The sequence below is a fragment of the Hyposmocoma kahamanoa genome, unplaced genomic scaffold, assembly GCF_003589595.1.
Source record: "Hyposmocoma kahamanoa isolate Upper Pololo Valley unplaced genomic scaffold, ASM358959v1 92, whole genome shotgun sequence".
In the NCBI taxonomy this organism is placed as follows: Eukaryota; Metazoa; Arthropoda; class Insecta; order Lepidoptera; family Cosmopterigidae; genus Hyposmocoma; species Hyposmocoma kahamanoa.
In genome coordinates this window covers 12,399,722-12,416,824 of record NW_020654748.1, presented here as the reverse complement: position 1 = coordinate 12,416,824, position 17,103 = coordinate 12,399,722, and the positions used below count along the sequence as shown (strand labels likewise).

Below are 17,103 nucleotides of genomic sequence, written 5' to 3'. Positions count from 1 at the left end.
TGTCACGCACGAGCCACTTGAAGGCAGTCACAATTAGTGAAACAAATGTACACGCGGTTGCTGCGCCACTGCAGCGCTTCTAGCGTCCAATTTGAAGGCGCCCTAATTGATAATACCATTTTTTTTCATATATGTTTTCCATGACAAATATAATGTACATCAAACATAATAACACTTATATTTTTTACAATGTCGTTTTCCCATTGAAATTCAATTATTTAAACCAATTCATTTCGAAAATGCTTAAGCGCCAATCGTCGGTACGACGTCACAACTACGCGGCTAGCGATGAGAAAAAAATCGATACTAAACACTTATTTGAATTGGCGTGTTTTCAGTTATTGTACATATATGGTTCGGATAATATAATTAGGGAACACTGTTTATGGAAAACTAGATACGAAGGATATATTCACATTTAATAAATATTTAACAGTAAGTTGAAATAATGAGCTACAATATCTCTAAGGTCACGCATCCAAAGGTCATTAAAAAAATCTATACACAATGACATTCAGTGTTGCCAGATGGTTATATGTCTTACATTTCTATACATTTTCGTAACTTTTGACCTTCTCGCGTAAAATGTAAGTAACTTCTGTAAAAATGGCAATTTTAATAACTTTGAGGACGTAAAGATTTTTTAAATTCAACTATATTTGATATTGTAAGTCCTAAACAGTTTATGAACACACCCAAATTAGACAAAAACGTAACTAGGAGATGGCACAAACAAAATTAAATCAATAAATTACTGGTTATAGCTTGAATGTCATGAGCGTGCTTACTTTTTGTTTTTAGGATTTAGGTGTATATATTAAGAATTTACAGCCACAATTTTTAACTACAAAAACGAACTTGCAAAATGTACTATTGAAACAAAGATGTAACTTTTCTGGTAACGAAATCAAATTTTCGACTCAAGGGCTCTGGCAACACTGACGACATTTCAGACATAATTAATTCGTTGTGATATATAAAGGCCTTTCCGAATCAATTTTTGCATAGACGTTTTCAATTAATACATACACAGTGAAGCGGAGTTGGGTTGAATGGTATACTATAAATACTATCTACGAGAAACAGCCATGTATTAAATTTTTAAAACAAGGAACAAAGCCACAATCGAACGATTACAATTCACTTAATAACTAAACCATAGAAGTTAATTTTTACGTTGACATTTAAACACCAATATCATCATGTGTCAAAACAGCTAGTGCTTGACTACTAAACAAAATCGGTTTTTATTCCGGAAGTCTGTCATACAGACGACAACTTCCTGGGCGGGCCTTTGAAAACTCTATTTCACAATTTTTTTTTCTCAATAACTGCTTGTTGAAAAAACATGACAAAACATAATTTCTACAAGGACAAAGTTTATAAAGGGCTCATTGGAAAAATGTGCTATTGTCAATTGTGGTTGTATCTCAAAAGCATCCGTAAGGTATCTTTACTCTTGGTACATATTTGTTGCAAGACAAGCATAAAAACGACTTAATGGCACTCACCGATTTCCCCAATCGAGTTTGGCGACGAGTTTCAGACGTAAGGCTCGAGTTTGATCCTGCGTCAGTGTACCTGCCAGCAACGCTCGTCTACCGCTCAGCAGTTCTCGCATCACCTTCGCCACTGCGCTGAAACGGTAGGTTTCCCGCTCCTGAAAATCGTTAAAGTCATAGTACAATGGTGACTAAAAAATTGGTACGCTCAGTCAATATCGTATCGTATATATCGTAAATATTGTTTAGGGTCAAGAGCATGTCAAACTTGACAATTAAGATTTAAATTCAACTCTATTCCTCTTAGGATAAAAACGGTCAATGGTCAATCCGATTGTTATAGAAAATTTACATTTACGTAATAATTTGACCTGAATATAAAATTTGCTGCACTAATATAATAGTCCTTTATGGATATTGTTTAATGGATAAAGTGGCTCTGTACTTTAGCTCGAGATAAAGTACATCAAGATTATATTGAATGGATCAGGTGCCCTTAATTTCGTCGCCAATTATTCGACTGTATATTTTTTATATACATCTGTATTCTGTATATTATTTGGCGCCCCAAAAAGTTCATAAAAATAACATTTATGGCGTGTAGTGTAGTACCAACCAAAATCGACTATTAGAGGCGTCCGATGGTCGATTTTGATTGGTACTACACTGACCAATAAGAAACGTTACATACTGACCAATCAGAAGCGAGTATAAATTGGGGGGAAAAGTTGTGGGGCAGAAGAGATGAGTAAAGGAAATGCGGTGGTCAGCCAGTCTAGGTTTTCGCACATTAGAAAGAAGTTGTAAACTGAAACATGTAAATAAGTGTACAACACGAATAGTTTGTATATTATTTTCCATGTTAAGTATTCTCCGGAGACTAAGAATAAATAAGTTTGACTACTACACTAGAGTTTGATAATTTTGATTTTCTTCACATACAACAGTTTACAAAATCTTAACACAATTTGTCTCGTCTGTAAGTCTGTGAAAGTTTTGATATCAAAATGACCATGACCATTTTTACAGTATAACACTTATACTTATTTAAATGCTATTAATGTACTTTTTTTAACTATCCACCGATATTTGCAGAGTCACTAATTACAGGTTGCTTATCACTATATGAGTAATTTTTATTTTTGATCAACCTGTGTCCATGTAGCGTGTAACCGTTCCGAAATATTGGGAAAATAAAGAGAACTCATACCATGGTAAGAAACCTGTAATTAGTGGTAATAATATAGTGAATAACCACGAACGCCTTTTCAGGTAGAGCATAGCTCCGAAATGCGCTCCGCCAGCTATTGCCCTAGTAAAGTATTATAAGTATTTCCTTCAAACGTTTTGTGTAGATTATTTTGTCTCCGTACGCAAGTAAAGTACACAAAGAACGTTTCGAGTTAAATGCACTTTCAAACTTGACATACATTCATTTAGCGCAACGTTCATAAAAAAAATGGCTGATAGTGGTAAAAAAAATGCTTTGTTAATGTTTGTTAGATACTATTATTTATAAAAACACTATTGAAGGGGTATCATTAAAAGTATCTGTTGTCAAATGTTTTTCGTGTATCCAGCAAAGAAGAAATAGTTCATACCACCAAATTCGACAGTATCCGGCAGACTTTCATGAAACTATAAAGTGCGCATGATTATGTAGTTACATAAAAATTCGGTAGATGGCACTGAGCCATTTTTGTTAATTTCTGAATCACAGTGGTTTTTTCCCTTGTAATTTTTATTAAAAAATATTCCTATCCAATTTTGATTTTATAACAAAAAGCCATATTGTGATTTTTAAGTTTATTGAATGTTTGACCACTATGATATTCAATAATTTTATTTTAAATTACTCGGATCGAATGAATTTTTTCTTAGTCTCTTTGCATTAATAATTAAAAAGCCATATTATCTTTATGCTTACAATGACTGAGTCCTTTTGGAAATCAGTTATGGTCGGTAGCTATCTTTTTTATAGTTTGTGTAGCGGACTGTATCAATGGGTGAAGGGATGGGTGCTAACAACGAGTGAGCAAGGCCAAGAGAATGTACTTACAGCTTTTAATAAGTTATTAGAAAAACACCACGTAGCTATCACAGCAAAACAGCAAAAACACTAGCTAAAGTCAAGAAAAAGGCGCCAAAAACACACATTTAAATTTAGAATTTAAATAGAAAACTAAAACTTAAAGAGACTATTATAAAGTATAATAGAAAAAGATTTGTAGCGATTCGCCACAGTTTGCAACTTCGGCAAAAAACAATGGTGAGGATTTTTTGCACTTATCTCTATGGAAATTTTGTTGCAATGATATAGTTCGCCTTGACTACATAAAAACTTGAAATAATTAATAGATTCAGGCGTTACTTTGCGGAAATCCATGTTAATAAAAATGGCCGACCGCCTAACAATCAAAACTCCCGAAGATGCCTCGTAGAGAGGAGAAACCCCTGTCGCGATGTTTCTGATGGTGGTGTTGGTGACTGTAGTTGCGCTTGTGTTATTTTAAACGGCGGTGGAGTGGGGAAAATTAACTGCATGAATATTCAACACAAGCGCAGCAATTTTGGACGATTTAACCTTCACATGATATGTACAGAATAGGGTACTATGGCTGTTTAAACTTTTCACCCTCCTACCTACGATATAATTACGATAATAACATATTAGAAATTAAATGATGGCTTACAAATAACTCTATGAAGTAACTAAAAATACTCTGCCATTTGAACATTAAAACATTTGTAATAAAGGCGAGTATTAGTTGTTACAAATGACATTACGAGTCATTTCAAAAACAGATGCGGAAATAATAACATGCTGCAGAAAAAACATAAAAGTATTGAAACTAATGAGCGGCGTGTGTGACGTAAAATAAACTTCCTGTATTGAGATAAATTGCTACAAAATATACATGATAGTACTCTATACGTTGGACGCTCATTACTCACTCGTAGGTGGTAGGTATAATAAAGCTTTACTATATCTACTGTATACTGTACACTTTGAGAAAGACTAGAAAAACTTACAATCAGAACCGACGATACCGCAACGATAGACAATAAAATTCACCTCATTACTTTTCAATTAAAAATTTTCAAGCATATCCAAACGAGATTTTTTTATAAAAATCATGAGAAGAAATCACCCTTTAATCTTTTGTTTTTCGTTGTCCCGTACGTAATTAGTTAAATTGTTAATCCAACACTGATATAGGTACATTACCTTACGTACGTTGTCTTATCGAGAACTTGGAGTATATTTATTAAATAAATTTCGTTTTTACAGTGAATGACTGATTGTTAGCTCAAAGCAATTTGAGATATATTTAAACAAAATATTTGTGGATTACACAGTGCCACTATGAACAATAATGATTCATAGTGGCAATGCACACTTGTATAAACAAAAAAGTATTAGACAAAAATGTTTGTGAGACACAAAGATATGCACTCCAATGGCATATAATTTCATTGCTTGTATTTAAAACATACTGAACAATACATAATCGGAAATGAAATAAATTTTTTGGATAAAAAATAGCGTATATTTATGTACGTATTTCTTTTTTGAAACAAACTAATGTTGCTGGCACTTTTCAAGTCTTGGTATTTTTGTGGAGAAAATTGAATAAACGTTATTCACTAGTTAGTGATTTTGTTTGAAGTGCCGATATGACGAGCAAGTTGTTGAAATATATAAAAGAATAACACAAGTTTTGATTACAGAATACGATACAGGTACACTCTAGACAGTATTTCAACACACACCCATAATTAAAACTCTAAAAAAAAACTTGCTTATACGAGCAATAAAGTCCTTAAATATGACATTAAGGTCACAGCTGACAGTTTCTTTTAAAAAACAAATATATGCAATTGAAATCCGGAAAAATGTTTCCTTCCCAATGTGTTTTCGCAATCTCGAAAACCTAAAAACTCGAAATGTTACATTGTATTCTTGAAATTCACTGTACTGAATTGTACAATGAATTTCAAGATAATTCACAGACGTTATGCTATGCTTGACATGTTATTGTTTGGACTTAAGAAATAAACCGGTTAAAACAATGGGCAGGTCGTGTAAGTATGAAACTAACCAGATATGTAGGTATGTGTATGACTAAATGGTAACCATATTTTCATGACAATACCTCGGTTTTCCCATTAACTCTCGGTTCAAGAAAACATTAACATTTATATTCTAGCTGGAAAATGGTATATTTTCATGGCGTCTAGTGAAAAATTTTTCCTTCACCGAAAAGCTTTCCTGAACCTGATCGCACAATTGTACAACGATCATTTTTGGGATTTCGACATTGTACACCTTTCAGAAAATTAAGCTCTTGATTATATGTAATTCAGAATTTAGAACACGCCTTCCTGTGTTTTTATGTATTAACTAGTATCTTATATTTTGTGATGTTATAATTAAGTGGCAACATGAACATTATAATAGGAATTCGTGGATGAAATTGTTGGTAGTACATAATTATGTATAAATAGTAATAAGACACTTTGTTACCAGCTTCGTACTGCTGTTTTTTATCCCTAATAAAATAAATAAATAAATTTGTAAAAACTCAAAAAGGCCGGATTCGAACTCATGGCCAGGCGGTGGTGTGGCGTTCTTTGGGGGAGGTTTATGTCCGACAGTGGAGGTCTTTAAAATGATACACGCCTCTTGAATAAAATCAAGGTTGAAGTTTAAAATACGAAGTTAAAAAATTATCCTGAAACAAAAAATATACAAAATTTTGTTATACTGTTTCTTGGTTTGTCACTTGGATGACAAAATTCCAATAAATATAAAAAGAAAGAAAAAAATTTAAGACAAAATTACTTTATTTTACGTACAATAAAAGAAAAAGGTAATACTAATTAATAATAAAACAACCATGTCAAGTGAGTCGTTGGCTTAGCTACAGAAGACTATGGAATACGTAGCCCTTGCTCATATTCTGCCATGACAAACAACCCAACAAAGAGCAACCCTTACCCTGTGTGCAACGCGTGCACGGGCGCTTAGAGTTTCTCATTACTTTTTGACGATTTTACGAATTTATTAACGAACTAAATAAAAGTACAAACCAAGGCTATTAACGAAATAAATTATTCTACATTTTAAATAAACATTTTCTTTTAAAATATGGGCACGCGTGTCGCTTAACACCAAACGTAAAACGTGTTCGTCCAATCACTCGGTATCTGTTCTCGATAGAAAAGTTTAAATTATCTTTTTTACATTCTAATAAGTAATAGTACTTAATAAATAAAAAATTAATAATAATAGTAATTAATTCAACAGCCTGTCATTCCTTTGTTACCTTCACTCAAGAATTTGTTTGGAATGACTCATTACGTTTTCCGTTTGGTTGATATCCGTTTTCTTATCGCATTCAATTAAATGTTTGCTGATAAGTTGATGGTGATTAATATTAGAAACATTTCTCTTCCATTGCATTATTTTGCATTAAATTTATTGCATTAAACTTAACTGTCTTATACAAATGCTTGCCATGCAAAAGACACTTTTAATGCATTGTGTTAAGAGTGTCGTATCAATTTAAGCACTGGAATAAGACGTACTTAAGTTTAGCACAAGTGGATATAAACGAAGGGTAAGTTGGCAGTACTTCCCTGGACGAGCTCTTTCTCAAGGAGCTCTACTGCTACTGAATTTCGTAGAGCATAAACGTGTTTTATAATAATAGCATAAACAACAGCAAACTGGGTTTGATTACTGTAAATTTATTTTAAATAAAAAACGTTGTTTTAAAATGTAGAATAGTTTATGTTTCGTTAATAGTCTTGGTTTGGATCTTTATTTAGTTCGATAACAAATACGTAAAATCATTAAAAAGGTAAGAAATTCAAAGGGTTGCTCTTCGTTGGGTTGTTTGTTATGGCAGATTATGAGCGAGGGTTACGTATTCCATAGACCTCTGTATCTTAGCTTAGCATTTGACATGTTTGTTTTATTATTCACTAGTATTTTATTATACACCTTTTTGTTTTATTGTACGTCAAATAAAGTAACCTTGATTTCAATTTTTTTTTCTTTTTATATTTACTGGTATTTTGTCATCCAAGTGACAAACCAAGAAACAGTATATTTTTTATATTTTATAAAACTTTTGTATATTTTTTGTTTCAGGATAATCTTTTAACTTCGTGTATTTTAGACAACCAGGATCTTCTACAAGAAGCGTGTATCATCGTCATCATTTTAAAGATCGCCACTGTCGGACATAGACCCCCCAAAGATAAACTGCCTCTGTGGCCGACGCAGTGGTCCTGGGTTCGATTCCCGAGCCGGGAGAAATATTAGTATGGCCTACATTTATTTCTTTCGTGAGTTTGGGTGTAATTTGTCGTTGTCCATGTGTGTGTCCATGGCACCTGCGACACAGGGCTTCCCTACTGCGGGGCTATTAAAAAAAAAAGAGATTGCCACAACGACCGGTCTTATGCGGCTTGCATTCAGCGGATTCCTGTAATATTCACCAGGCTATTTGTCAACCTTGTGGGTGGTCTTCCCAAGCTGCATCTTCCGATACGCGGTCGCCACTTAAGAACTCTTTAGTCCCGTCGACTAACTGTTCTGCGAGCATATATAGCAAGCGTCTATACATTTCAATTAATTAATTTTAAGTACGTACCACATACAACTTCTTCCACAACCTCGCCCATTCCCGTAACACACATGCGATCTCTCTAACCAGTGGATCATCCTTCAGTTCGGCTATAGCATTGGCTCCAGTGCCCTTGACAGTGCACGGTCGGATGGAGATTACACTCCCAGGGAAGATGCCCCAGGTTGATCTGTTCTTTGTGCTGAAACCGCGATACCAGCCTGGAAATGCAAAGCGACATATGTTACAAAAACTTTCTTCGTCTGTTTTCATAGCTGGTAGAGCTGAGTCGATTGCGTCCGATCGAATCAAAATGATTCGGACAACACATGTACCCGATGACCCAAATCGCGATTGTAAAAAATTCGGTCATTCTTGTTCGTCACAGCGTGGGTCATACCCGCAAAATTGAAGTTTATGATTATTTTAGAGGTTTTTCAACTATTCACATTACACTCAGTCTGCGACTAACAATAATAGTGTTGTCTCGTTCGGTCTCACGTGAAGTCCCTACCTGTAATTTTACCAGCACCCTTACCCTTCAAAACGGAAACGCAGTAATGCTCGCATTACTACTTGGCAGTAAAAATAGGTAAGGTGGCAAATACTTCCCTGGAAGAACTCTTTCACAAGGAGCTCTACTGCTACCATTGTTACCGTGTCTTTTGAGTTTTACAAGTGTGGATTTTGTCTGTGAGTCTGAAATTCATATTACAATCTTAGTAATCATAATTACCTCCATGCTCCTCCAATATCTGAACTGTCTCGCCAATTTCGAGCGGCAGCCCAGATCGCACGTCCCCCTTCCAATTAAATACGGCTGGAACAAAAATAGCTTTAAAAGTGCTTCTAATTTTAACATGTACAACAATTGCCTTTTCTTAAAATGCCAAGGAAAGGGCACTGGCAGTTCATATAGTTATTTAGACATCTCGTGTCTGCCTCTCCATCTTCCTGCTCTTTTGGAAGCTAACATACAAGTTTAAATTCCCAACAGAACATATTGGTCTTAATTATCGTTTTTCGACATATTTTTATCAGTTTGATCTACTTTATTAGTACCACTAATTACATCAGTATGACATCACTATATTGTCATACTATAGCGCAATATTAATGCAAAAAAAAAATTTAATATCATCCAACCTAACGAATTTCAAAGTGATCGTGAAAACATCGATACTTAATTCTGATATAACAAAATATTTACATAGTGAGACAGTACTTATTATTTTTCTTCTGAATTCAAGTATTTAACCGACTTCAAAAAAGGAGGAGATTCAAATGTATGTTACGTGATAACTCCGGTATTTGTGAACGGTGTTTGTGATTCATGATTCTTTTTTTGTTGGAAAGGGGGTACTTCCATAGTGGTCCCATTTCATTTTGAAGAAAATCATCCATCTCTAAGGGGCCTGTTCACGCGTGAAGATTCATTTTTATAAATAGCGCCTAAATTTTACTAAGGAGAAATTATTTTCATGGTTGATTTTGCTATTACTCCAATTCAAGGCGTTTTTCTCTCCACATACTTTTAGTGAGAACCGATTTTTATTATCTCCTGTGTCAAGCCCTGTATAATGGCGATTTTAAGGATATTTCAATAAAACTTAGCAAATAGACGTAATTCCACGTACTTTTCAGGTCGGTTTTTTTAGTACTCTGTACTGAGATTATTAATGGAGCGAGTCCTTAAATTCCTTCTTTGTAAATGTTTGTAAATGCCTGTTTGTCGACCTGGGTAGCTCAACTTTACGAGAGCACATGTCTCCCGAGACGTGTGGTTGCAGACGACGAAGAAGAAGAATGGTCTTGAACATTCAAAAATCCTGATAGCTGCCTACAGTGCTAAACACTGTAGGAAAGCTCTCATTGGACAGGGATGGCATCAGAATGTTCACTAGTCTCTTTAACAGGGCATTGTGGCTTGAACAAGCACAAATCAAATATTGGGCAGAGAGAAAACAGATATTAGCAGATGTAGATTCTGCCAGGAAGCGGATGAAACTCCTGTGCATCTCCTCACCCAGTGCTACCCTCTAATGGGCGTACGAAGTTCCATACTGGGTAGGCGCCTGGTTAACCTTGGCTCCGAAGTGTAATTAGTGGTGTTAAGTGGTTATGAACAACACAACAGATCAGTTAATGGTCGCAGCGATGAGGGGCCGCATAGTCCCCTGATGAAGCCACCCTAATATTAATAATAGTGCTTATTTATACACTATGGATATTACAAAACTTAAAGGTGTTCGGAGTTTTAGACGATTTATCATATCGACGACAGCTTGCAATATGCACGAAAACCGAAGAGGCCTCGGATTCGATTCCTAATAGGATCAACACGGGAAATCAACTTTTCTAAATCGGTCTGGAGTGTTGTGGTTAAGGTCGAAACATAAAAACTGCGAATCGGCGCGATGCGAATTCGCAACGCAGAAAACTGCGACGCGAATTGCTGCGATGCAATTTCGTACGGCAAGGCATCTCACTGTCACGGTTCGGTAACCATTCCTTCAACGTTCGTCAACCATATTGAACGTATTTTTTAAAGCGACATGGATCGTAAAAAGAGTGTTGCACTGCTGTTATTGATAAGAAAGTATAAGAAAAACACACAGAATATTAATATCGTAGGAATGCGCGCAATTCGCTAATTCTTGCAGTGCGTCGTGCGAGCTCGTAAACTTTTTCGATGCGTCGCATCGCAGTTTTGTGTTTCCACCCTAAGTGCTCCGGAGCGAATTCTATTGCTGTATTACTTATAGTACAGGACATTTCCAGTTTGAGACTAGGTAAATGTTGCGATTTACTGGCATATTATTAATTCCTTCTAACCCTAATCCAAAACAAATAATAAGTGGCGTTAATTTTAATCAAATAGATTAAAAACTGAAATCAATCAAAGTTTATTTTATGAAACTAATTATATGATGTATAATGTGAGAAAAAGAAATGAAGTGGCTGTACTAATTGGAGCACGCAAAGCCTAAGTATCAGAATGAGAAGAAGCTGATATTAATAATGAGTGATTAACCTTTTAATTACACAAAACCTTGGCCACATGAACTTCCTAATTGCACAGACGGCCGTGGGAAATGTTTATAAAATTAACAGTACAACAATGTCTTGTGAATAAACCAGTAATGATATTATATCAGAATGCATAGTAGGTAAATCAATAGGCCAATAACAAACTGTTATCATTAAGTCTTGAGAAATACGCGTGACGAAACTTATGAAACACACTCAAAAGTCTTTGAATATAAAGTATATAGTTTGGCTCGAACCTTCAATGGTCCCTGAGCAATATAATAGTAGTACATAAATTAAAAACAAAACTACCGAGATCTTAGTTTTTCGCGATTGTTAGATACACATAAGAAATGATGAAACTATTTTTAACCGACTTCAAAGAAGGAGGAGGTTCTCAATTCAACTATATATTTGTCCAAAAAGGATGTATGTGATAAAGTGATAACTCACACAATTTGTGAACGTACAAGCGGTTTGTGCATCGATTTTGATAATTTGGTCCCATTTTAATTTCAAGAAAAAATTCCACCTCTAAGGGTGGCAAACTAGAGGATAAATAATGACTCTTGAGGTCAGTTTTTTAGTACTCTGTATTGAGATTACTTCGGATTTCAGTCAGCCGTGACAGTGGAACCTGTAAAGGGTCCGAAATGATGTTTGTTCAAAAAACAAATATATGCGATATAGACCAAAAATGTCAAGCGTTTTGGTTATAGTTGATAGTAGAGATGAGAAAAATTATACAACTATTCGGTATCTGAGCCATTCAGATTCCAGCTGGTAAACATAAACTATGTGATCTATATAAGTATATTTATGATTTTTTTATTATGCCAAGCGACAGAGTAAACAAGGCGAGCGCCTGATGGTAAGCGACACACCTGTCCGTAACTCTTGCGGCAAAGATGTATATACATAGTACATCTGATTCTATACCGAATATTAAAAATTGAGTAAATAAGGAAAAAACAAAACAAATTTTGTTTTATTCATATAAAATTATCAGCAATATTGCTTTATTGTATACAATATTTGTCACATATGAATACTTGGTTTGCCCAGCATTATTAATCTTTGACATAAAAGAAAAAAATCGATTTCAAATATAAGGTAAACAAATTTTGAGACAAAAACCTGTGTAGCATTATTCAATGTTACAACCAGCTGACCTTGTTTTTGAAGCCTATGCTAAACCTGCAAACAATACTGCACAATGACAACAAATTATGCATTCTAGTTTGATGCAACAAAGACTGTCTATTTGGCGGCCTTGGTGACTTAGCACTGTTAACTACTAGTAAACAAATTTTTCGAAATTTCATAGTACAAGATATTCTCTAACATGAGATACGTAATTGTCATTGTCTGGTATATTAATATTAACTGTGAAGCAATATGACTTTAATGTATGAATACTAGAAATGCTGTGGTAGCCTAATGGTTTGACCTACCGCCTCTCAAATAGAGGTCGCGAATTCGAATTCAGACTCGCACTTCTAAGTTTCTCAGAATTTAAGTGCGAAATTTAATTTGAAATTCACCACGAGCTTTTCGGTGAAGGGAAACATCGTGATGAAACCTGCACGCCAAAGAAGGTTTACAACCCTAGGAAAACGTGTGAAGCCCCCAACCGCATTGGGCCAGCGTGGCTGCTGGCTTCAATTCTCAGATGTATAAATGGGTTCATGATGATGAATGAAATAATAACGTTTCCTTTTCTCAAATAGTGATTGCTTTGTCATTGAAAAAGTTGCTACTGGCACCACAATGTAATTACTAGTATCCACATTAAATCAATAAATAGTCTGTGTCAAAAGGCTGCACAGACCCTGCAGGAAGCTACGCTAATAAGAATAACACATATCTTTGAAGAAGGATTGGTTGACTGGATCATTATTGCATAACCGTGTACCTACGTAGAACTTACTTTAAAATGAGTGTAATATTAATTGTAATTAATATTATGATGTTATACAACCAAAGATATTTATTTATTTTTTGGGAAACTACTCCAGTAGTTTGTTATAATTATTAATACTATGCTGGTAGAGGAGTCGCTCTGTTATAGCACATACGCAGATTCGAGTCTTGTCAGATCAAAGGAAGTTTTTCTTTGTGTTCAATCTTTGTATTAATAATTAGTAGACGCAGTTCAAATGTTTAGCTTTGATATATGTGATTTTTATTGTAAAATTAAATGTGATGTAGCTCCATAGTGATCTTATTGTTTATATTTTGAGGGATAAATAGGATAATAGATAAAATATGTACATAATGACTATTATTATTTTGGATACCTATTTGAGAGGGATGTGTTAGTTGTTCCAGCTCCACGCGTGCGAAGTTCTTGAACATTCTGTGATAACACGTTGTCACAGAACGCCCATAGATGCATCCGGTACACCCTGGGGCCAACACTGACAACTCTCGGCTTCAGTCTGAGTCTTGCCAGTGAGGGCGCGAAGCGATCAACACGGCCCGGTCATGCGTCTCTGGGGGTGGACCATGGCAAGTGGTGGGCGGTCTTAATTTACACCCTCCTGCGTTCATGCCTACGCAGTTGAGCGCCGTACGCAGGGATGAAGGAATCCTGGGGGGCTGAGCCCGAGCGGGGTGGGGACCCCGGCAAGCAATACGCCCTCTTTGGCCCTGATTTCATGCTAAACGGTAGCCCTGTGTCTAGCCAACACAGGGAAACGGCAATGTGTCCCGCCAGAGGGCCACCGGCGAGGTGTGGGGGGGACGGACTCGGCCATGCTGACGGGGTGAGTATGTGCGGAGTACCTGGCGGACTTTGATCAAGTCAGCCAGCCGCATATTTCGAGCCCCCGATGTCGCGCAATGAGCTCCTAACTTCTGCACCTATACTCTCCTGATAATCCTGGTGTCCCGAATGGGAGATCCCCAAAGGTGCGGGCTCCGTGGTGGGTGGGAAATCAGGAGAGCGAACAATGTACACTTTACTATGGACAATAATGATCACTCTAAAACTTTAAATCACCCAAAACCGGTGGTACTGGAGGGGAAACCCAAAAGTGCCACAACAACACATACACACAAACAACAGCGCCCTACGGTGAGTGTAGGCCAAAGGGGAAACCCCAAGGTCAGCCAAGCACCGATGCTGGTGCTAGTTCAGCAGTAGCGGTAGTGGCCCAAACCTCGAGTTCTGCGGCCCCCGCGAACACACTGGGTTCTGCATCGCAGAACCCCACGAACGCAGCTCTTGAAGCAGGGTGGACCCTGGTGAGTCGCAAACCCAAACTCAAGGCCACAGCACCCATCCGCAAGGAAGGGGTAAGCGGCCACGGTGAGCGACCACCTCCAGCCCCCAGTGGGAGCAGGGGACGCCCTGCCCACAAGAACAAGAAAGGTCGTCTGAGCGAACGCGAGTGCCGTGAAAACACCAACGGCCGAAGGAGGGAGAGGCGAGGCCCCCAGTGGATGACGGAAGTGGCCCGAGGACTGCACCAGTGCGGTCTGCTGGGTCCGCCGCACATCCCTCTGGTAGGGCCCCCCTCCCTCCTGGAAACAAAGCAGTAAACGCGCCGAGGCCATCGACTAATGCCAAACGTGCTCGACTCGACGAGACCATATCTCCGATAGGCGATAAACGGCAAAGGGTTGAGAGGCCCGCCCAACAACGAACGTACGCCGAGGCTACCAAGCCAGAACTGATGGCGGTGATCACCTCGGCAAAAACCGGCTACATACGGAGCCCCGATGCCGACAAGGTTCAGGAGGCCCTATGTGAGCGTCTCGCCCAGGGAGCGGAGGAGTGCGGCGAGGACGTCGGCCCACAATTCAGGGGTAAACCTGTCTTTAGTGACGGGTCCCTGAAATTGTGGTGCCACGACAGAGCCACATTCCAGTGGCTTGAAGATGCCATTAGCACCATCGGGCTGCCGTCCGGGGAGCCGCTCTCATTGAAAAATAGGGTGGAGGCTCCCCGGAGGAAAGTCTGCGGACTGTTGATTCCCGGCCACTGGGAGGATGCACGCAGAATCGGTCGCATCCTCAAGTGGGAAAAACCAATGGGCGGAGGTTCACCGCTGGATTGTCCACAAGCTGCAGAAGCAAAGTGGACATACCTTCGTGGTGGTGAGCCTCCCCGAAGAACTGGTCCCGGCTGTCCTGTGGCATGACCGGCGCTTCACTTTCCAGTTAGGCACGGTCTACCTCAGGTTCAGATCCAAAAGGGGCCTGTACACGGATACGACGCCTGAGAAGGCGGACATCAATAAACCACCGATGGATGTCTCCCCGGAGCCCTCTACCTCCTCTGGCATCATCGGAGAAGGGAAGGAGCCCTCCCTGACCACCGTCTCTGCGGACGAGTGGGTGTCGGGGATGGGAGACATCCGACTGAGCGAGGACGAAGACTAGGAGCTGCTGTCCACTGATGGCGGTTACCCCCTCGCTCAGTAAATCACTAATCATCCAATGCAACCTCCACCACTGCCAGGCCGCAACGGTTCAACTCCGGAAATGGTTGGAGGCAAACAACACAGCCGTGGCACTGATCCAGGAACCGTGGATCAGCGCCCGTGGCCAAATAAATGGATTCTCACAAATGAGAGGTAAGCTGATATCAACTACCATCTCAGAAAAACCACGAACTTGCATATATTACTCTAATAATTTACATGTACAGCCACTAACAGAATTCTGTTCCAGAGACCTGTATGCCGTCAAGCTTTTAGCTGACACGGCCACGGGCCTGCCTGAATTGGTGCTCGCCTCTGTCTATATGGCGGAGACTGATGTACCACCACCGCAGGAAATGGAACGGCTAATCAAATACTGCGAGCAGAGCGGCCAGCACATCGTCGTGGCCGCTGACTCCAATTCCCACCATCCGTTGTGGGGCATGGAACTTCCTAATGACAGAGGTAAGAACCTAACAAAATACTTATTCACAACTAACCTTCAAGTCCCTAATAAAGGTACAGTACCAACCTTCGGAAATAAAAGATGCAGGACGATTATAGACCTAACCCTAGCGTCCGAAGGAGCTGTAAATCTTGTCCAAAACTTGCACGTGTCCGAAGAAGCATCCTTCTCGGACCACAGATGGATAAGATTCAACTTAGAAACAACCATCAAAGAACAACAACCGAAACGGAATCCCCGAAAAACCGATCGTAAAATATACATTGACAAAATACACCAGAGCCTTGGGGAACCGGTAGCACCGGGAAGACTTCTAGACACAGCACAGATAGAAACACAGGTTACAGAACTGACATCAAACATATTGAGCAGCTATAACTCCGCATGCCCACCGAGTGAATCTGCCCCGCGGACAACACGGGTCCGGGCGGCGTCGTGGTGAATGTTCACTGATCCCACGGCGCCGACTCAACCGGCGAGAGGGAAACCCGGGGGGGTTTTAGTGGGGTAGGCCCTCCAGTCTGGAGGGAGAGTCCCCACATAACCCCTGAGTCTCCCTGAGCTCAAGAGTATCCATAAAGATTTCCCCCCTGTCAAAAAAAAAAAAACGCTGGTGGGGGCCTGAGCTTGAGAGGCTACGAAGAAGGGTAAGGAGACGCTTCAATAGAGCAATGAACACATGCGCGGATGAGGACTGGGAAAACTACAAGACAGCCAAATACAAGCTAAAAAAGCGCATACGATTCAGGAACCCCGCGTCATGGCGAGGCTACTGCGGGAACATCACGTCTTGTGCACAAGCGAACAGAATAAGGAAAATCCTAGGCAACTCAAATTCAACTGAGCTAGGTTCAATACGCAAAATAGACAACACATACACAACTTCCTCTGCGGACACGGAGAGAACCCTACTGGAAGCACATTTCCCAGGATGTAGGTTCGTCCAAGACGAAAGGTGCGAAGAAATGAATGAAATTAATATTAGGGGTTAAAGTATGAAATTGCCGTTTTATTGCAATAGGTTCTTTGAATTTTCA

General features: G+C 38.8%; 1 protein-coding gene across 1 annotated transcript in view; it reads right to left on the bottom strand.

Moving 5' to 3' along the window:
- LOC113236697 (dedicator of cytokinesis protein 3) overlaps window positions 1-8,956 on the bottom strand; it is a 77,889-nt gene extending 68,933 nt beyond the window's left edge. Inside the window, exons 1-3 of the mRNA XM_026472857.1 lie at window positions 8,877-8,956; window positions 8,168-8,361; window positions 1,512-1,660 (exon numbers count right to left, since the gene is read on the bottom strand). Of these exons, the coding sequence (XP_026328642.1) occupies window positions 1,512-1,621 (110 nt within the window). The 5' untranslated portion in view covers window positions 1,622-1,660; window positions 8,168-8,361; window positions 8,877-8,956. The remainder of the gene's footprint in view (window positions 1-1,511; window positions 1,661-8,167; window positions 8,362-8,876) is intronic.
- Between the last annotated feature and the right edge of the window lie 8,147 nt (window positions 8,957-17,103).